This window comes from Pygocentrus nattereri, chromosome 8 (assembly GCF_015220715.1).
Source record: "Pygocentrus nattereri isolate fPygNat1 chromosome 8, fPygNat1.pri, whole genome shotgun sequence".
Lineage (NCBI taxonomy): Eukaryota > Metazoa > Chordata > Actinopteri > Characiformes > Serrasalmidae > Pygocentrus > Pygocentrus nattereri.
In genome coordinates, this window is record NC_051218.1 from 19329006 (window position 1) to 19345995 (window position 16990).

Here is a 16990-nt window from a genome sequence, read left to right on the forward strand (position 1 = left end):
TGAAATGTTTTTTGAATTGTGACTTGAATGACCGATTAATTTATTAGTCTTTGTAGGCTTTGGTAGTTTCAAATGTGCATGATTTAAGTAGCTATTAGCATTTTATTATTTTGCATTTCATGTATTTGCTTAAAGGAGATTTCATCTGATGCAATAAATAAATAAGCAAATAATTAAAATGTACTCATGACACATCCAGTGAGAGGTTCACTATTTTAGCCTTAATTGATCATTTCACATACCACCGTAAAATCCAACAGCTTTATTAATCATTGCATCTAACTTGGAGAAGGTTTTTGTTGTTTGTTATCCTGTTTATGAACTGAATGCGGAGCATTATGGACTTATTACAGCTCTTGTAGTCCTCTGTCACGTCCGTAAGTGACACACTCACTTTGACCGATTGCATCAGTATGGTCTATGAAAAGGAAGTACATAACAAAGCGAGCACTCCGAATGAGACGGTCCACCTAAAAATAATGTAAATGTGCAAGGGTGTGGATGACATTGCAATTACACAGGCTCATGCTAAATAATAACACTGTATTTGACACATGGCTTATAACCAAATTCAGAGCCAGTGCACTTGAACAAAGGGCAAGGGACAGAAGCACTCAAACCACACACTCCTGGCATGATCTGGCACACAGCTCTGACAGGGTGGCAGTCCACATCACAGGGTGTGAAATCAAACAGAATTAACTGCCTCTCTCACACACACACACACACACACACACACACAGAGCTGCCCCACCCACCTCTATAACTCTGGCTTGCCCCATTTAACCTGTCAGCAAGTAGCAGTGTGTGCTGACTGGTATAAACATGTAATAAACATTCAATATGCACCGAATGTGCATGTGCGACAGCACAGATGAAAGGACATGAAGGGAGAAGTCATGCAGCCATGTTGAATGTGCCCAAGAGCAAAAGGTCCAGCATGGTCAATCAGGGCATGCATTTCCTGTTGGCCTGCAAGCAGCAACATGCGCCATGAGTCGGAAGTAAGGCAACTGGAAAGCAGAGGAAACAAGCTAAAGTAGCTTCAGACTTGAAGAGATTTCTGTCAGACTTACATTAAACGGCCCATATCCCACATTTTTCTTGCATTCTATTCACTTATGACATTTGAGTGGGTTTAGGTATCAAAGACAGTCACAAATGATTTTAAAGGACCATTTTCTAACATCTCTTTATTCCACAGAATCAAACAGGCTGCTACTGTGAATTTAAGACTGATAAGTAATAAAAACTTCTTCTGATTGTTCACCCTGTACTGTGACTTATTCAAAAAGCAGTCAGAGCTAAAACACTCCTCATAACTTCATGACTGGGCAGGGCTAAACAGCTGCAGGCCTAATAGGTGAACATATGTGACATCACAAAAAACAATTCATTATAAACACGTTGTTTTTTGCAGCTTAGCTTCTATATATGCAGTGTATGGACTAGAAATCGATGGTTTGAAACTTTAACCATGTTTACATACTACATCAAAGTCATTTTTCCCTTATACAGGCCCTTTAAGATAGATGACTAAACTCCATAAATCCTGCGTGATGTCTATTTTGAGACTTCACACTAAACCTGGGCCAGGGTAAATTTACTTTCTTTGAAGAAAAAAAAAACAACTTCTTAAAATACTTTTTTCCAACACATGGCAGTTCCAAGAAGCCAGAGACTAATTCTATTTCTATAGTACCTTATGGCTGGAAACGTGCACGGCTCTGTCCATGAAAACGGCCACATAAATAGCTCTGTGTCTGCTACACAGGCTTTTTTACTTAGAGACCTGAAACCCATTTCAGTTTTTTTTTTCTATTACGTTTGTGCTCATTTATTTCTTTTAAAGTGCTTCCACAAAAAGCCCTCACATGTAAGATAACCGCTTCAAGAACTTTTACCTTTTTCCCTGATTCACCGCCACTCAATGTCATTACTGACAGGATCAACAGCTGCCATTCAGTGCCACACACACAGCGAGGGAGCAAGACCCCACTCACTCCACATTTCACGGCTCAGAGGGACGTGTCTGAGTACCAGGCGAGTGTAAAAACACTCCAAAAAGCAAGCAAGTCCTCCATTAGGAGAATAACTGATTATAACATGAGTCATGGTTCAAGGCCATGTGCAAAGCCAGGTTAGCCTGGGGTGCTAGCGCACTGCTAGCTACTGTCAAACGCCTGGAAGCTTTTACTTATGGCGCATTTATTCCTGACCAGCAAAAGATGAACTGTAACAGCTGGGTTTGGTCTAATGAGCACAGATTTGGTCTAATGAGCGCTACTCAGACTGTGAACGATAGCAAAGTGCGAGCAGAGAACGAGCCCCGCTTACCTGCGCAGACGGACCGCTGGTTCACTCCTCGCCGCTGATCCGGGGGCTCGTTTTAAATCAACTGAGGAAAGCGAGTCATTTTTTGTAGCTGGCTACGTCACGCTCATTGGTTTATATGAGCGCTTCCTCCAGCGCTGGCCTGGCTTCACGGAGTTGAACTTTTTCAGGTGCAGAAGGTCTCAACGCGCTAAATCAGCTGCGAAATGTCCAAGAGCTGCGCGCAAGGAGAGGGTGGTGTTTTTAGCGACAGGGGACGAAGCGAGCGAGGGGAGCGTGAGGCGAAGTCGCTAGCAGCTACCAGGCGGGGAGACGAGGCGAGGTGGAGAAAACGAGGGAGGGACAGAGGGAGGAGTGGAGCAGGAGGGGAAAGTGCCTGTCTGCGCCTTCTGGGTGGGTCCAACGCACCCAGCTCCTCCATTTTAGGGGAATCCCACTCGAGTTGATTGTAAGCCCAGTTGAAAAGGGTGGAGCCGGTCAGGATGAAGACGAAAGCCACTGCAGCAACGCTATTGGCGATAAATCGCACGTAACCCAACTTCTGTTCACTTCTTTAACCGGAGAAAGTACCGCGTTTACACCCGTTTCCTCTCAGATGTTCTAGATGTTTCTCACTCATGTTAAATGAGACAGACCTCAAATGCACATAAATACAGCAAAATGGTTGTCGTTTACCGTTTGAAACTGATATCGTTCAAGCGTTTAAAATCGTGCGCAACGCGTAAAACTTAAAACGATATTTTGGCGCCACCTGCGGTCCAAATGGAGAATAGCAGCCCTTTGAATTTTTCACTGGGCTCCTTAAACCTCATCTGCTCACGGTAAAAGTATACTCTTAACAAATGTCCTTCAGTAAAAGTAATAGTTCTATACAGAACCATTTCATTCTTAAATGGTTATTTGCATGGTGAAAATGTCCTTGAGACTGCTGGAGAGTGTGTTGTGTGTGGTTCTACATGGAACCCTTTTGAAAATGGTTCTATATGGCACCAAAAAGGGTTGCTACATGGTGACATGCTTGACATCATAACAATAGCAGATCACGTTTTGGTGAGTGTATACATACACACACACAATTTTCATGTACAACACATTTTCCATCAATGTGAAGAACGATTTCACCATGCAAAGTACCACTGAAGCATAAAATGGTTCTATACAGAGTTCCTAGTTCTAAATAAAACCTTTCCCTTTACTAAAGACACCTTGAAGAACCACCTTTTTTAAGAGTAATAGTAAAAGGGTTTTTTGTAACACTGAAATATGTTCTATTACTGATAACAGCAGAACAACTTTGGTGTTCTACACAATTTTTAAAAAGGTTCTTTAAAACAGTGCTTCCCAGGTCCTGGAGTACCCTCTGCCCAGCGCATAGTGAGTTCCCTGCTCTAAACACACCTGAACCAACTAATCTTTCTTTAACAACCCCTTACCTGATTTGAAGTGAACTCCAAGACCAGGGTTGGGAAATGCTGCTTTAAAGAACAATGCATGTTTTCCATAATTGAGAAGAACCATTAAACCATGGAAAAACCACTGAGACAGCTGAGGGGTTCTATGACCGTCACAGTTAATATAAAACCATTGCCTTTACTAAAGAAACCTCAAATAAATTCTTCTTTAAAAGGATGTAGGTTAACAAAGCAATAAAGAAACAATAAATAAAACAATCATAATCCAGTATAACTACTCTCAAATTTCAGTCCCCACAATGTGAGTACAATTAATATAAAAATTTATTTGAGTAGCGACAAATTCCATTTTTTTCCCAGCAGAACCATGTGTACTTGTTCATACAATTTACATTATAGCTTATGTCAGGTATTACAAATAATGCGATTTGCTATGGCATTTTATATTGAAGCCAGAGGGCACACATCAGTGCAGTAAGAATGCTAAAAAATATAACGTCAATCACAATCAGTATTGTAGAGAAAATCCAAATAAAAAAGTGAAAAAACAAAAAGCTCTTCGATTCAATAGCATTTTTTTTATAATCACAGATTCAGTCAAAGACCTTAAGAGACACCGACACATATGGGTGACTGTAGCGCGCACCCAACAACTCAGGACACGTCAGCAAGGTTCGTTCAGTTCATAGTAGCGTCTGTTATAAAACAGACACAAAGACGGTTTCACATATGTGCTAATGTAGAACATAGTAGTGTTTGGGGCTTTGAAGGAGAAGAAAAAGCACTCCTTGGCTGGGTGTTGGCATTTTTATTTGTGCAGCAAGTTCAGCAGCTCCACCTGTTTCATCTAAAATGTCCATAGATCATCACCATTGTTCTACATTGTCTATATAGTCCTCAATGGTGCCAGTCTCCTCCTCCTCCTCCTCCTCTTCCTCCTCCCACCAGGAATCTTCTAACTCTCCCTCCACCTTGTTCTCTTGGTTCTTCCCCACCTCAACCTGTTTTGGCTCAGTAGGCCTGGTGGCTGAAGACTGTTTTATTTGTGGCGTTTTGGTGGGCTTAAGTCCCTTCCCTGGCCCACCCCACCAGGGCAGCACTTTGGCACGCAACCTGCGCCTCTCCTGCTGGCGACGCTGGCGGGCCTCACGCCGTTCCTGTTGCCGCGCATACTGGAAGCGCTGCAAGAAAAGGTCCCTCGCATACTCGTACAGCTCCACATCCCAGCGGTTGAGCTCGCGGATGCGCTGCTGTGTCTCGGGCGCCACATCCACGCTGGCAGCCCGGGTGCCATTCAGCTGTGTGAAAGGTGCAATAAAGGCCAGGCGGAAGGTGCGCTCAAACAAGTACTGCGTCTTGCGTTGGTACTCGGTAAGGCCGAAGAAGGCCATGCGTCGCAGGTTGCGCTTGGCGCTCTCCAGCAGCACAGCACCACGCTGGTTCTCGCTCATGGCTGACAAGTTATAGCAGCCAACCAGGCTGAGGTCAGCCAGCATGCGTGTCTGCCTGTTGTTGGCCAGGTTGTGCGGGCAAGCCATGAACTCTTCGAGTGAGCAGCCTGACCAGTCATCACCTGGGTAGCAGCTGGGCAGCTCAGCCAGGGTGGGTGCCCGCCCATCGCACATGTGGAGGGATGCTTTCCAGGTAGCACCACGCTGAACATGCCGCCACTCACTCAGGTAGCGCCACACTGGGTCCCTTAGGATGGTTATATAGTAGTAGTTCCTGCTGAGAGAGAAAAAAATAAAATACAGATTTTTAATTGGCTGTAGTCCAGCCTTCAGGAGAATGAATGTGCTAAACAGATCTACTGTTGCAAGTGTGAATTCAATGTGAATTCAACCATTGAATTTTGTTAGATAGAAATAAATCAAATATGATGTAAGAAAAAGTTGTTTAATGTGAAATAAAACATTCCAGACAAACGTGCCAAGATACAATGGTGGTGACAGGATCCACATATTTACAGAATTTAATACCTGTAGAAGCAAAATAGGTACAAATCTCTTGCCTGATGCAGAAGATAATGTTTCACAATAGTTTTGAATACTTTTGGCCTAAAACATATAAAAGCCATCCACGGCAGAGAGGCACATGCAGGGCACTCCAAGGATAAACAGTCCCCAAAAAGGTTTTGTTTGGATTTATCACTATTTTACCATTTTCATCATTACATATAAAACTGAGAAGTCATGTACTTTCACTGGTTGTTTTGGACAGCAAATTAAAACGGCATTGTAGACATCGTGATGCCTGGTTCTTACTAGCACTGTAGAGAAAATCACAGCTGACAGTCTTCTCTACAAAGCAGCATTTCAGGCCACTCTGAACTATTTTGTTTACATCTCAATTTTAATTCATGCAGAAAGTTTGAAAAACAGAATATTTAAAACTGAAAAAAAAAAAAAAACAAACAAAACAATCACAGAAAATGTAACAAAAACATGATCAGGTACTTTAACACATGTTCCTCTGATTGATTATGAGTGTAGAAAGGTGCTGTCTTAATCTCTTTGTCCAAGAAAGGGTTTGGAGGAGTGTTGGATTTAAGTCGCATGCCATGATAACAGCATAAATTAGCATTTAAGCAGACCTTAAAACAGCTACCATGTTTCATTAAAATACACTCACATTAGCAATTTAGTTAATGTTGGTTAGGTGCCAGTGTTTTTTTTTCTTCCCCCCTTTTCTAAAAACTGTAGTTAACATAAGTGCTGCTAGCCTGGTTAACATGACAGCTCTGAAAATGTCTCTCCATATTTGACGTTCAAGATTAGGTCAAGGCAAACCCAGGACTGTAAGGGCTAGGGGAGAGAGGAAGTGTGTTGGTGTTACTGTTCAAGCTCCTGCTCTTCAATATCACTTTACAATAATTTTACTCATGTTGCCATCAGACATGCCATAAAAAATATCATGTACAGCATCACAGGGCCCCATTTCTCTGCCTCATGTAACGTTTCTATGAAGTATCAAAAAATTAAACGGTCTTTTCTGAAATTAACATTATTAAAGGGGAATTCCACTGATTATACAAAATTTCTGCACAATTAAATAGTTAATATGTACCAAAATCAAACATTCAAAATACAAAAATAAGGTGTAAAATGCTCGATTCTAGAGAAACTTACCAAGTCAGAACTGTTACCAGGGGTTGTGATAAGAACCAGACATCAAGTTGCACTAAAAGTTAGTACATTAAATGGTTTTGTCTGATACCTGAGCCATTGTTTTAAGATAGTTTTGCGGAAAAAACTGTTGAACTAAAACTTTTTTTTTTAAGCGCACTCATGTCGGATCACTGGTGGTTTTGGATAGTAAATAAAATGGCTATATTTGCACCATAGACATTGTAACCCCTGGTTCCCATCACCACCACCACCACTGTTAAGAAATCTAATTCGGTTTCTCTACAATGAACCATTTTACATCAAAGCACTGACTTTGTATACATCTTAACCACTCAATTATACAGAATTTTTTAAAGGGACATTCCACTGACAATAAATAAAGAACTGATATATAATACAAATAAAAGTAACAAAAAATGAGAACATGTATGGTCTCATGACCTAAGGGTTGTTATAGGCCGTCTATACAGTATAAGTTAATGCTACCAAGACAAAGCTGTTTTACTGCTGCACAGAAAACCTAAAACAAACCTCTGCATGTGCCCCATATTAATCTTTTTTGTGTTATGTTTATATGTGTAATGCCCTACAATTCATCTAACAACTGAGATGACAGATTTTTTCACATTACTGTGACCTTTGGTTCTTATTTGAATTTTTCAACAGCTTAGTTCCCTTATCTTGATTCACTGCACAACATGCCACACATTATCTAATCTGTAGGAGTTCTATCAGTGGGTCTTTGCCAGACAAAACATTTTGACTGTAGGTTCAGTTCAAGCCCGAACAATTTAAGTAAGATAATCACGATGATTAATTTAACTAATGTTATGATTCTTATTACTGCCATAACAGCGATTTCAAAACAATGTAACTTGAACTTATGACTGCAGTAATACCTGTAGTTCATTTATGTCTGGGTAATATATGGCAACAATTTATTTACTATTTACAAACAATTTGGCATCATCAGAGCAAATACAATGTTAAAAGAATGTGAGTGACTGGCTATAATGTAACTGGTAGGGCAGTGTCCCACTTGAAGGCGGATCAGCACTGATATTGATTAGCTAGCAAGGCCCCATAAAAGTTTATAAAAAGGTATCACTCACTTGTTTGTTACTAACAAAACCTAGACCTAGTTAAAGCTCCCATCTCTGAATTCAGAACGTAAAACATAAATAAATGCACCCCTTCTTCGTTCGGCTGCTCCCTTTAGGGGTCGCCACAGTGGATCATCTACCTCCATCTTGCCCTATCCATTGCCTCCTCTACTTTTACACCAACCATCTCCATGTCCACCTTCACTACATCCATAAACCTTCTCTGAGGTCTACCTCTTCTCCTTCTACCCGGCAGCTCCATCTCCAACATTCTTTGACCAATATATCCACTATTCCTCCTCAACACATGTCCAAACCATCTCAACCTGGCCTCTCTGACTTTATCTCCAAACTGCTCCACCTTCACTCTCCCTCTAATCTGCTCATTTCTAATCTTGTCCATCCTTGTCACTCCCAACGAAAATCTCAGCATCTTCATCTCCACCGCCTCCAGCTCAGCCTCCTGTCTTTTAGACAGAGCCACAGTCTCCAAACCATACATCATAGCAGGACGCACTACTGTCTTGTAAACCTTCCCTTTCACTCTTGCTGCTATCCTTCTGTCACACATCAGCCCTGACACCCGTCTCCAACCACTCCATCCTGCCTGCACCCTCTTCTTCACCTCTTTTCTATACTGTCCATTGCTCTGGATGGTTGACCCAAGATATTTGAAGTCATCCACCTTTACGACCTCTACTCCTTGCATCTTCACCTTTGTACCTGCCTCCCTCTCATTCACACACCATAAGGTGAATACAAATTAAATGTAAAAGGGTGTGAATTTAATAGAATTTTACAACCAGTGGAAAAAGTGCTCTTCGGCTTTAAAGACTAAGCACTGATATCATAAATATCATTGTTTCACTACTCAGGTTCATCCCTTATAAACCAAATGGGCACAACAGGATTTTAATGTTTAAAAACCTGAGCTCTGGGTACAAATAATGAATCATGATTAACTTAATGTTACCTCTTTATGGAACCTTCACCTCTTATTACTGTAATATCATAGAAGCAGGTTTACATTTTTCAGAACTGGGTCCTTAGTCTCTATTCATTATCTCGAACATGTAATAACTTTCAGCAGAATGTGAGATGCCTTTTTGCATGTTCCAGTTGCCCTGGCATGTTTCACAGTGCTCAAAATAAAGTTTACTATCCTTAAATGGAAGTAAGTCCTTAGTTCAAGACTTTTTTTAATTAAAAAAAAAAGCCTGGATATTTATTTTTTCTGGTATCTGATATATTGAAGCAGGAAAAAAAAGTAATGCCTCATACATACTGTCAAAAACAGTTAGCATACATTATTTTTACTTAACATTTCACATACTGCACTGTACTAAATACAGTTAAACATGACTAATTATACTCGCTTTATAATAACCATGCAGCTGGAAGAGTTTTTTCTTTTCTTTAAAGTACAAACGATATCCACAACATGCTCAGAAAAGCTTGCTGTGACATACTGTGAAATAATTTATTACAATAATGATGGCCATATTGCCCAGCCCTACTAGTAAAGCACATGGTGCAAAGCAGCCCAACCCCTATGATGACTAAGGGGTAGGCAAAGAAAGGCTATTTAAAATGTAAAGCAAGTTAACCAACAATGTCATTAATCTTCTTAGCAGAATAAATGAAACTGAATTAAATATTCCTGTGTTGCCACATGGTTAGTCATGGCCTGAACACGCTGAATGCGAATATGGGTGAGTGTGGCAGATGTTCTAGGGCCAGAAGGCTGGGGTCTAAAGAGTGAATGGTTATTATAATAGGACCCCTGTGGTCTGAGTTATCTAAGAGTTGAGCCGATAGGTGGCCTTTTGTCTCAATACAACTGGCTTGCCACTGGGGTTGGTTTTCTCATTGAATAATGCAGGTAGAAAACAATGCAGGGGGAGGGGGAGCGTTAAATGCCATCAAGATTAGTACCTAAACAATAGAGCTGAAGAGACACAGACCCGAAGAAACGAGGCTGGGTCTGTGTTACTCTTCCAGGTATGTGTTCCTAGAAGAAGTGTGATGTAGTGACAAAAACAGTGGCCTCCAATGAGATAGTTCCATACTGTCTATATAGTGCCCTACATGAAATAATGCCCTTTACAACCAAACACAGAGACCCCCAAAGAAACTAAGCTGTACTTTTTTGTTAGTGTTCAACACATTTACAGGTTCCTGAACTGAGAGACAAGAAGCTAAGGCTGAATCTCCAACGGCTTCTTACTCGATTTATAATGCACTACACGAATTGGGGCACAAACTAACACCAAACTGCGAAGAACGCGTTCAACAGGGACCCGTTCGGTGATTCTTCCCAAGACGCTGAGACTCACCTCGGCACTGCGCGCGTCTCGGATGGCTCTCGGGTGCCCATCACGGAGGGCACGCAGTTGGTCAGCTCCGTCCAGTCGGCGTGCAGCCCGCAGCTCCAGCCGGTGGAGAAGCGCGAGAAGAGCCATGTCTCGCGCTTGCCCGGTCGGTAGCACGTGCACTTCTTCTGGCCCGCGCGACACTCGCACGGCCGCTCGAGCTGGATGTTGCGCACGAGGTGGCGGCCAAACGTCGTGCCGCCGGTCTTCTGGATGTGGAGGAAGACGATCACGTCGTCGCCCTTGATGTTGAAGTCCACCACCCTGTCCAGGTCCGAGGCGTCGAAGTGAAAGCGCGGCACGAAGCGCGCCAGAGCGCCGTCCTCCGCCACGTACGGATCCCCCGCGCCGGCAGCTCGGGAGGTGGGCGATCCTCCTCCATCTCCCTGAGCGGAGGAGCCCAGGCGGAGCAGCTGGCAGTCGGAGCCCGGACAGACGTACTGGAGCACGATGGCGCCGAACAGCAGCACCGTGACGAGCGCGACGAGCAGGCGGCTGGAGCTGGACCTCTCATCCATGTTCTCGCTGGAGGATCGGCAGCATTACTCAGTCACGCCGCCCCCCTGCCCGCCGCGGCCGGGGGGAGGATCGCGACCCTCTGATGCCGCGGACGGAGAGATAGCGGCGTTCAGCTTCGACGCGAAGAGGAAGATGGCGGCGGTCTGTTGGCTGCGGACGCCTTAGTCGCGGATCCTCAACGCATGTGTGGCCTTTCAGCGAGGAGCGAGCGGTTTAAAGCGGAGCGGTAAAGGCAGCACCGCTCGAGCGAAGTGCTCAAGCCCCTACACGGACATTACGGTCTCGGACTCTCCTCTGACCCTGTTTCCCAGCAGTCCCTGCGTAAAACAAACCCTGAAGGACTCCCCTTTGTTTTCCACCCATTTTCCAAAATAAAAGTTCGAGCAGAAAAGCGTAGGAGTCCTGCTTTTCTCGCTCTTCCACTCACTGGATATTCACATCCCCAAAACCAGTACAGGCTAGCAAAACGGCCCTATTAAAATACTGTTACAGGAAGACTGTAAACATATTATCATATTATTTAATTAATTAAATTGTAAAGTAAAATAATTCACTCCCTTCCAGATATTATACAGACATAGACTTTGTCATTCAAATTTACACCGTACAGGGCACATTAGAACGAAATCATGTTGCGTTGGCTCAGAGTAGATCGGGGAGAAAAATCAACAGATAAATACATTTTAAATAAGTATGTATACAAGAGAGTGTATTGCACTGGAGTTCCCAGGTATCCCGTTTTATTTAGAGTTCAGCAGCCTTATGGCATGTGGGAAGAAGCCGTTTTTGAACGTGGCTGTTCTGCTTCGAAGAGTTCCGAACCTCCTACCAGAGGCCAGCAGCGCAATGTTACTTGTCGCAATGTCCTGTAAGGGAGGAAGTGAAATCTCAGTAATTCTCTCCGCTGTCCTTATCACCCTCTGCGGGGACTTCCAGTCAGAGGCGCTGCAGCGTCCTGCAACTGGTCAGTGTGCTCTCTGCGGTGCCTCTGTAGAAGGTAGTGAGAATATACCCCCCGCTAATATTTTGTCGTTCGAATTTTTACATTGAAATCTAAAATTTATTTTCTATTAATTTAATATCAGTTTATATCCCTCTCCAAATTAAGCACGATTCAGCATATCATATAATTTAAAAGACATATACACTTTTTTAAACTATACCTATCACCAGCTAATCACCAAGCAAAAACACTCAGCTGTCTAACACTCCTACACCCTCCTTGATATGTCAGGTACAGAAAACATGGTACAAAAGAAAAAGTTTTAGTTCTCTTCACCTTTGTTCCTACAAGATAAGATAAGATAATCCTTTATTAGTCCCACAGCAGGGAAATTCACAGTATTACAGCAGCAGAGAAACAGGAGTAAGGCACTCAGTAATAGAAATGGGAAACAGTATAAACCTTATCAACACTATAAATAATAAAAATTAAAGCTAAATCTCTAGACTATTTACAGGAAAATAAGGATAATAATAAAATAAAATAAGAGTTGCATAGGAGTCTGTATTGCACTTAGCATATTGCACAATGAAGAATGTTCGCATTCTGAATGTAAGTGTATATTGTGTGTGTGTGGTCTACTGGGAGCAGTGCTGGTTGTACAGTCTCACAGCAGCAGGAAGGAAGGACCTGCAATAGCGCTCCTTCACACACTTGGAGTGAAGGAGCCGGTCACTGAAGGAACTGCCCAGTGCTGCCAGAGTCTCATGCATGGGGTGGGAGTAGTTCTCCAGCATGGATGCTAGCTTGTTCAGCATCCTCCTTTCTCCCACCGCCTGCACTGGGTCTAGAGGAGTCCCTAGGACCCAGCCAGTCCTCCTGATCAGTTTGTCCAGTTTCTTCCTGTCTGCAGTGGAGATGCTGCCGCCCCAGCAGAACACTCCATAGAGGATGGCTGATGCCACCACTGTGTCGAAAAAGGTCCTCAGGAGTGGCCCCTGCACTCCAAATGACCTCAGTCTCCTGAGCAGGTAGAGTCTGCTCTGTCCTTTCCTGTAAAGTGCAGCTGTGTTGTCTGACCAGTCCAGTTTACAGTTAAGGTGCACACCCAGGTACTTATAAGAGTCCACTCTTTCAATGTCCGTTCCCTGGATGTTCATAACTGGAGGGGGATGTGTGCGCCTGCGGAAATCCACCATCAGTTCTTTGGTGTTTCCTGCATTGATCTGTAGGTGATTCTGCAGACACCAGTCCACAAAGTCCTGAATCAGTTCTCTGTATTCTCTGTCGTCCTCATTTGTGATGCGGCCGACGATCGCTGAGTCATCAGAGAACTTCTGTAGGTGGCAGTTTGGTGAGTTGTACATGAAGTCTGCAGTGTACAGGGTGAAGAGGAATGGTGCTAACACCGTCCCCTGTGTTACAGACCACCATGTCGGACACACAGTCCCTTATCCTCACATTCTGTGGACGGTTGGTGAGGGAGTCCAGGATCCAGTGTGTTAGGTGATGGCCCACCCCTGCCTGTTCCAGCTTGTCCTTCAGGAGCCAAGGCTGTATGGTTTTGAAAGCACTGGAGAAATCAAAGAACATGATTCTCACAGTGCCCCCAGGCTTCTCCAGGTGAGAACGAGCTCCATGCAGCAGGTAGATGATGGTGTCATCCACCCCGATGCCAGGTTGGTAGGCAAACTGAAGTGGGTCCATAGATGAGCTCACCACAGGGCGGAGTTGTCTAAGGACCAGCCTCTCCAGTGTCTTCATCAGGTGTGACGTCAGTGCCACCGGACTGTAGCTGCTAAGGTCCTTTGGGTGCTGTGTTTTTGGCAATGGCACCACACAAGATGTTTTCCACAGTTGTGGTACTCTCCCCAGCTTCAGGCTTGTGTTGAAAATGTGCACCACTATACCACACAGCTGATCTGCACAGGACTTGAGGAGCCTGGCACTGATGCCATCCGGCCCTTCCTCGCCTTGATCTTCCTGAGCTCATTTCTCACCTGGGCCATTGTGAAGGTCAGACTGGAGCAGGGGTGGTGCTGAGTGTTGAAATATGTGAAGTCCTGCCTTTTATCCTACATTTAACATCATTACTTTTGCCAAGCAGATGGCTATGGTGTGAACTACAAAACAAGCATAGCACAGAAATCAGAGCTTGTAGGTGCAAAGAATTATGCTTAATTTTAGCTTCTGGCAGAATATAATGACCTAAAAGGGAATAATGACTAAAAACAACTAGGAGCTGTATATCCATCATAATACCCACCAAATAAAAAAAATACCCCCGCTTCACTACTTTTCTACACATTGACTTATTAAAATATGCAATCTTGCAAATATGTCCATTGCGTTCTGCAAAAGAAGACTCAACTCACTCATCAGACCCCTCTTAACACGTCTAAGCTCTTACCTGACTTAGAAGAGTGAAGTTACTGAAAAGGTCCCCAAAATGGGAAAGCTGATTCCACAATGGAAATGTAACGGTCCAGTCCGAAAATCCTATTTTGGCTCCTGTTTGTTCTGAAAGTTTATTTCAGTCTAAAGTCAAAGTAAGCACAACATTTAATAGCATTTTTGCTGATAGAGATTTTTTTAGAGTTCTTTCTGTGACTCTCCATATATTTCATTAGTGCATATGTGCAGGCAATAATCTTTAAAATTGCTTTATAAAAAAGATGTAATTCTTTTAGAATAGAATTAGCCAACTGACACAGACAAATTATATTAAGCACTTTCACCAAACAATGAATTTCAGCTGCAGGGTCAGTTCTGTCTGACTGAAGAGTTGGACAGTGTTTCATCACATATTCAGGAATGAACCTCTAATCAAAGATCTAATCATAACTAGGTCCTTCTAAATCCTGAATATAGCAGCAGTTCTCAGCTCCAATCACAAGGACCTACTGACTGCACGGTGTTATGTATTCCCTACACCAACACAGTCGATCCAGCTAATCAGTTCATTAGTAAGCCCTCCACGAGCTGGACCAGGTGTTGGAAAACTATGCAAGGCAGTGGTTCCCCACGATTGCAACTGTACATATTGGAGAACTAGATACACCATATGGCCCAAACTATATGGACACCTCGCCACCACACATAAATGAACTCGTCTGACATCAACATTCCAAAACAATGGGCATTAATATGGAGTACACATTATTAATCGTCCACCAAACTTTACTCTTGCCACTAGGCATTCTGGTAGGTAGCGTTCTCCTGGCATCCACCAAAATTTGCCCATCTGTCTGCAAGATAGTGAAGAGTGATTCATCACTCCACTGCTGATGTTTCCAGAGGCAGTCAAGAACTCTGCAGGGAGTGATGAAACAGAGGATATGTGATTTTTTCCCCTTAGTTTGTGTGGTCTACCATTACTTTTCTACATTTCATAGAACAGGTTGCAGAAGGCCAGTATCTGCAGATCTAAGTTCATGTGTTGGAACTTGACAGACAGACATTCTGTGATGAAAGCAGGTGATTAAGGTCATTTAGAGCCTCAAAAACCAGTAACAGAGCTTTAAAATATATCCTGAAAGACACAAGTAGCCAGTGCAGTTCTTTCACTAAGGGAGTGATGTGAGCTCTCTGTTTTCTTTTAGAACGTGCTGCTGGATTTTGATGAATGACTGTCTATGGACATGATTTATATTTACATTTTATGTTTGCATACCCGCGACCCTGACGTAGAAGTGGCTTAGAAAATGGATGGATGGATGTTTGCATAAATGCAGATACGTCAAAAAGCTAAAAATTCCACTCACTACACATTTCCTGATATTTGAGTAAAATTTTGTAATTTTTGGGGGGCAGTGGTGGGCTGGAGGTTAGGGAACTGGCCCCGGTTCAATCCCCAGTGCTGACAGCACATGACTGAGGTGTCCTTGAGCAAGACACCTAATCCCCAATTGCTCCTCGGGCGTCTTGGATAGGGCTGCCCACCGCTCCGGGCAAGTGGTGCTCACTGCCCCCTAGTGTGTGTGTTCACTAGTGTGAATGTGGTGTTTCCCTTCACAGATGGGTTAAATATGGAGGTGGAATTTCCCCTTTTGAGGGATTAAAAAGTATTACGTACTTACTTACTTAAAAAGGTGGGGGGAGAACTCATCTTTGACCTTTTCAGGCCACCTTTTTTGTGAATTGCTGCAAGCCATCAGCTATTGATTTGTTCTGATGATACACATAAAGTCAAGACACTAAAAGAAGAATGGCAGCACCAACTCAGGTTCCCCTTCGTGACGTTTGCTGTGCACAGCCAGTTTCTGCCCTGCCATCGTTCTCAAAGTTTGCTCTTTGTAACATCTACATCAAGTGGACACAGAGCAGCAGGCCTCAGCAGTGCTAGTTTTAAAAACGTGTATTTGAGACAGACTCCTGCATTGCACAGGCTACATCATCGGTTGTACATTTCATGAGCTACACTGCTTGTCTACAGTGGCTACATGAAGCCTAGCAGTATATTGCAGCACAGTGACAACGTAAATTAATAAAGGCATTTTAACTCTGCTGTATCTCAAGACGTTTTGGGTAAGAGGCCACTGCTGAGTCTGAGTCACTATTAAGTGCACATACAGGGCGCAGAGGAGAGCTTCTTTGAATTGAGACACCCTCCGACCTCGTGTGCACAGGCAAATTAGGACAGCAGGTCCACCGGGACAGAACCTAACCATCTACTTAAACATAATGAACATGGCACAATTATACGGACAACGTTTTTGCTTTCTCATCCGAGATGTTATAAAGGAGGAGACGGTCACTGGTTGGTTATGCCATGAGTGAGCAAAGCCTTTAGCGGCATTCCGAAAGCTAGGCTGCAGCCGACGTAGTGCAGGTCCTGGTAGGACTGTCCTATGAAGACTCCTCCTTAGTAGCTTATTGGTCACACAAATGGAACAGACCTAACGAGGCTGCGTGGTGACGTCACCATAAAGGTCCTGCCTCCTGCAATTGCGGCGCGAGACGTGCGAGGGAACTGGTGCGAGAAAATGTGGCCCTTTCACTGTGTTTGTTGCTATGGTAACTAATACGCCAACAAGCGTATGTAGTACAATAAAGCACATAACTGCAAATACGTCTGATTAAAATACGATATATGGTCGAATGCTTTAATTAGTCAGTCATTTTACACTTAAGGACATAAAGACGAATTCAAGGACATGAACAACTTATATTTATAAAT

The 16990-nt window shown here is 43.3% G+C and overlaps 2 protein-coding genes across 11 annotated transcripts in view; both read right to left on the minus strand.

Annotated features, from left to right (window-relative positions):
- mbnl3 (muscleblind-like splicing regulator 3) overlaps positions 1–3000 on the minus strand; it is a 56239-nt gene extending 53239 nt beyond the window's left edge. For 3 of the 9 annotated variants that reach the window (XM_037540622.1, XM_037540628.1, XM_037540621.1), the window contains exon 1: positions 2338–2998. The gene's annotated coding sequence lies outside the window, so the exon portion shown is untranslated. Of the gene's footprint in view, positions 1–2337 lie in introns of all 9 variants that reach the window. The other 6 variants (XM_017725670.2, XM_017725675.2, XM_017725673.2 and 3 more) reach the window with 6 other exon arrangements.
- A 1052-nt stretch (positions 3001–4052) lies between these two features.
- On the minus strand, positions 4053–11248 carry hs6st2 (heparan sulfate 6-O-sulfotransferase 2). 2 transcript variants are annotated; one of them, XM_017725682.2, is made up of 2 exons: positions 10314–11248; positions 4053–5471 (listed from the first exon to the last, which is right to left on the minus strand). In XM_017725682.2, the coding sequence occupies exons 1-2, from the start codon at positions 10865–10867 to the stop codon at positions 4613–4615; spliced, it is 1413 nt and encodes a 470-aa protein (XP_017581171.1). In that variant the 5' UTR covers positions 10868–11248; the 3' UTR covers positions 4053–4612. The 2 variants fall into 2 exon arrangements, with proteins under 2 accessions (XP_017581171.1, XP_017581170.1); XM_017725681.2 differs by having other exon boundaries at positions 4053–5474; positions 10314–11247.
- Positions 11249–16990: the final 5742 nt, after the last annotated feature.

Excerpts from the sequence above, each read along its gene's own strand:
- hs6st2 (XM_017725681.2), bottom strand. The coding sequence starts at position 10,867 with ATGGATGAGAGGTCCAGCTCCAGCCGCCTGCTCGTCGCGCTCGTCACG. Across the intron at positions 5,475-10,313 it reads GAGACGCGCGCAGTGCCGAG|CAGGAACTACTACTATATAA; the intron begins GTGAGTCTCAGC and ends TTTCTCTCTCAG.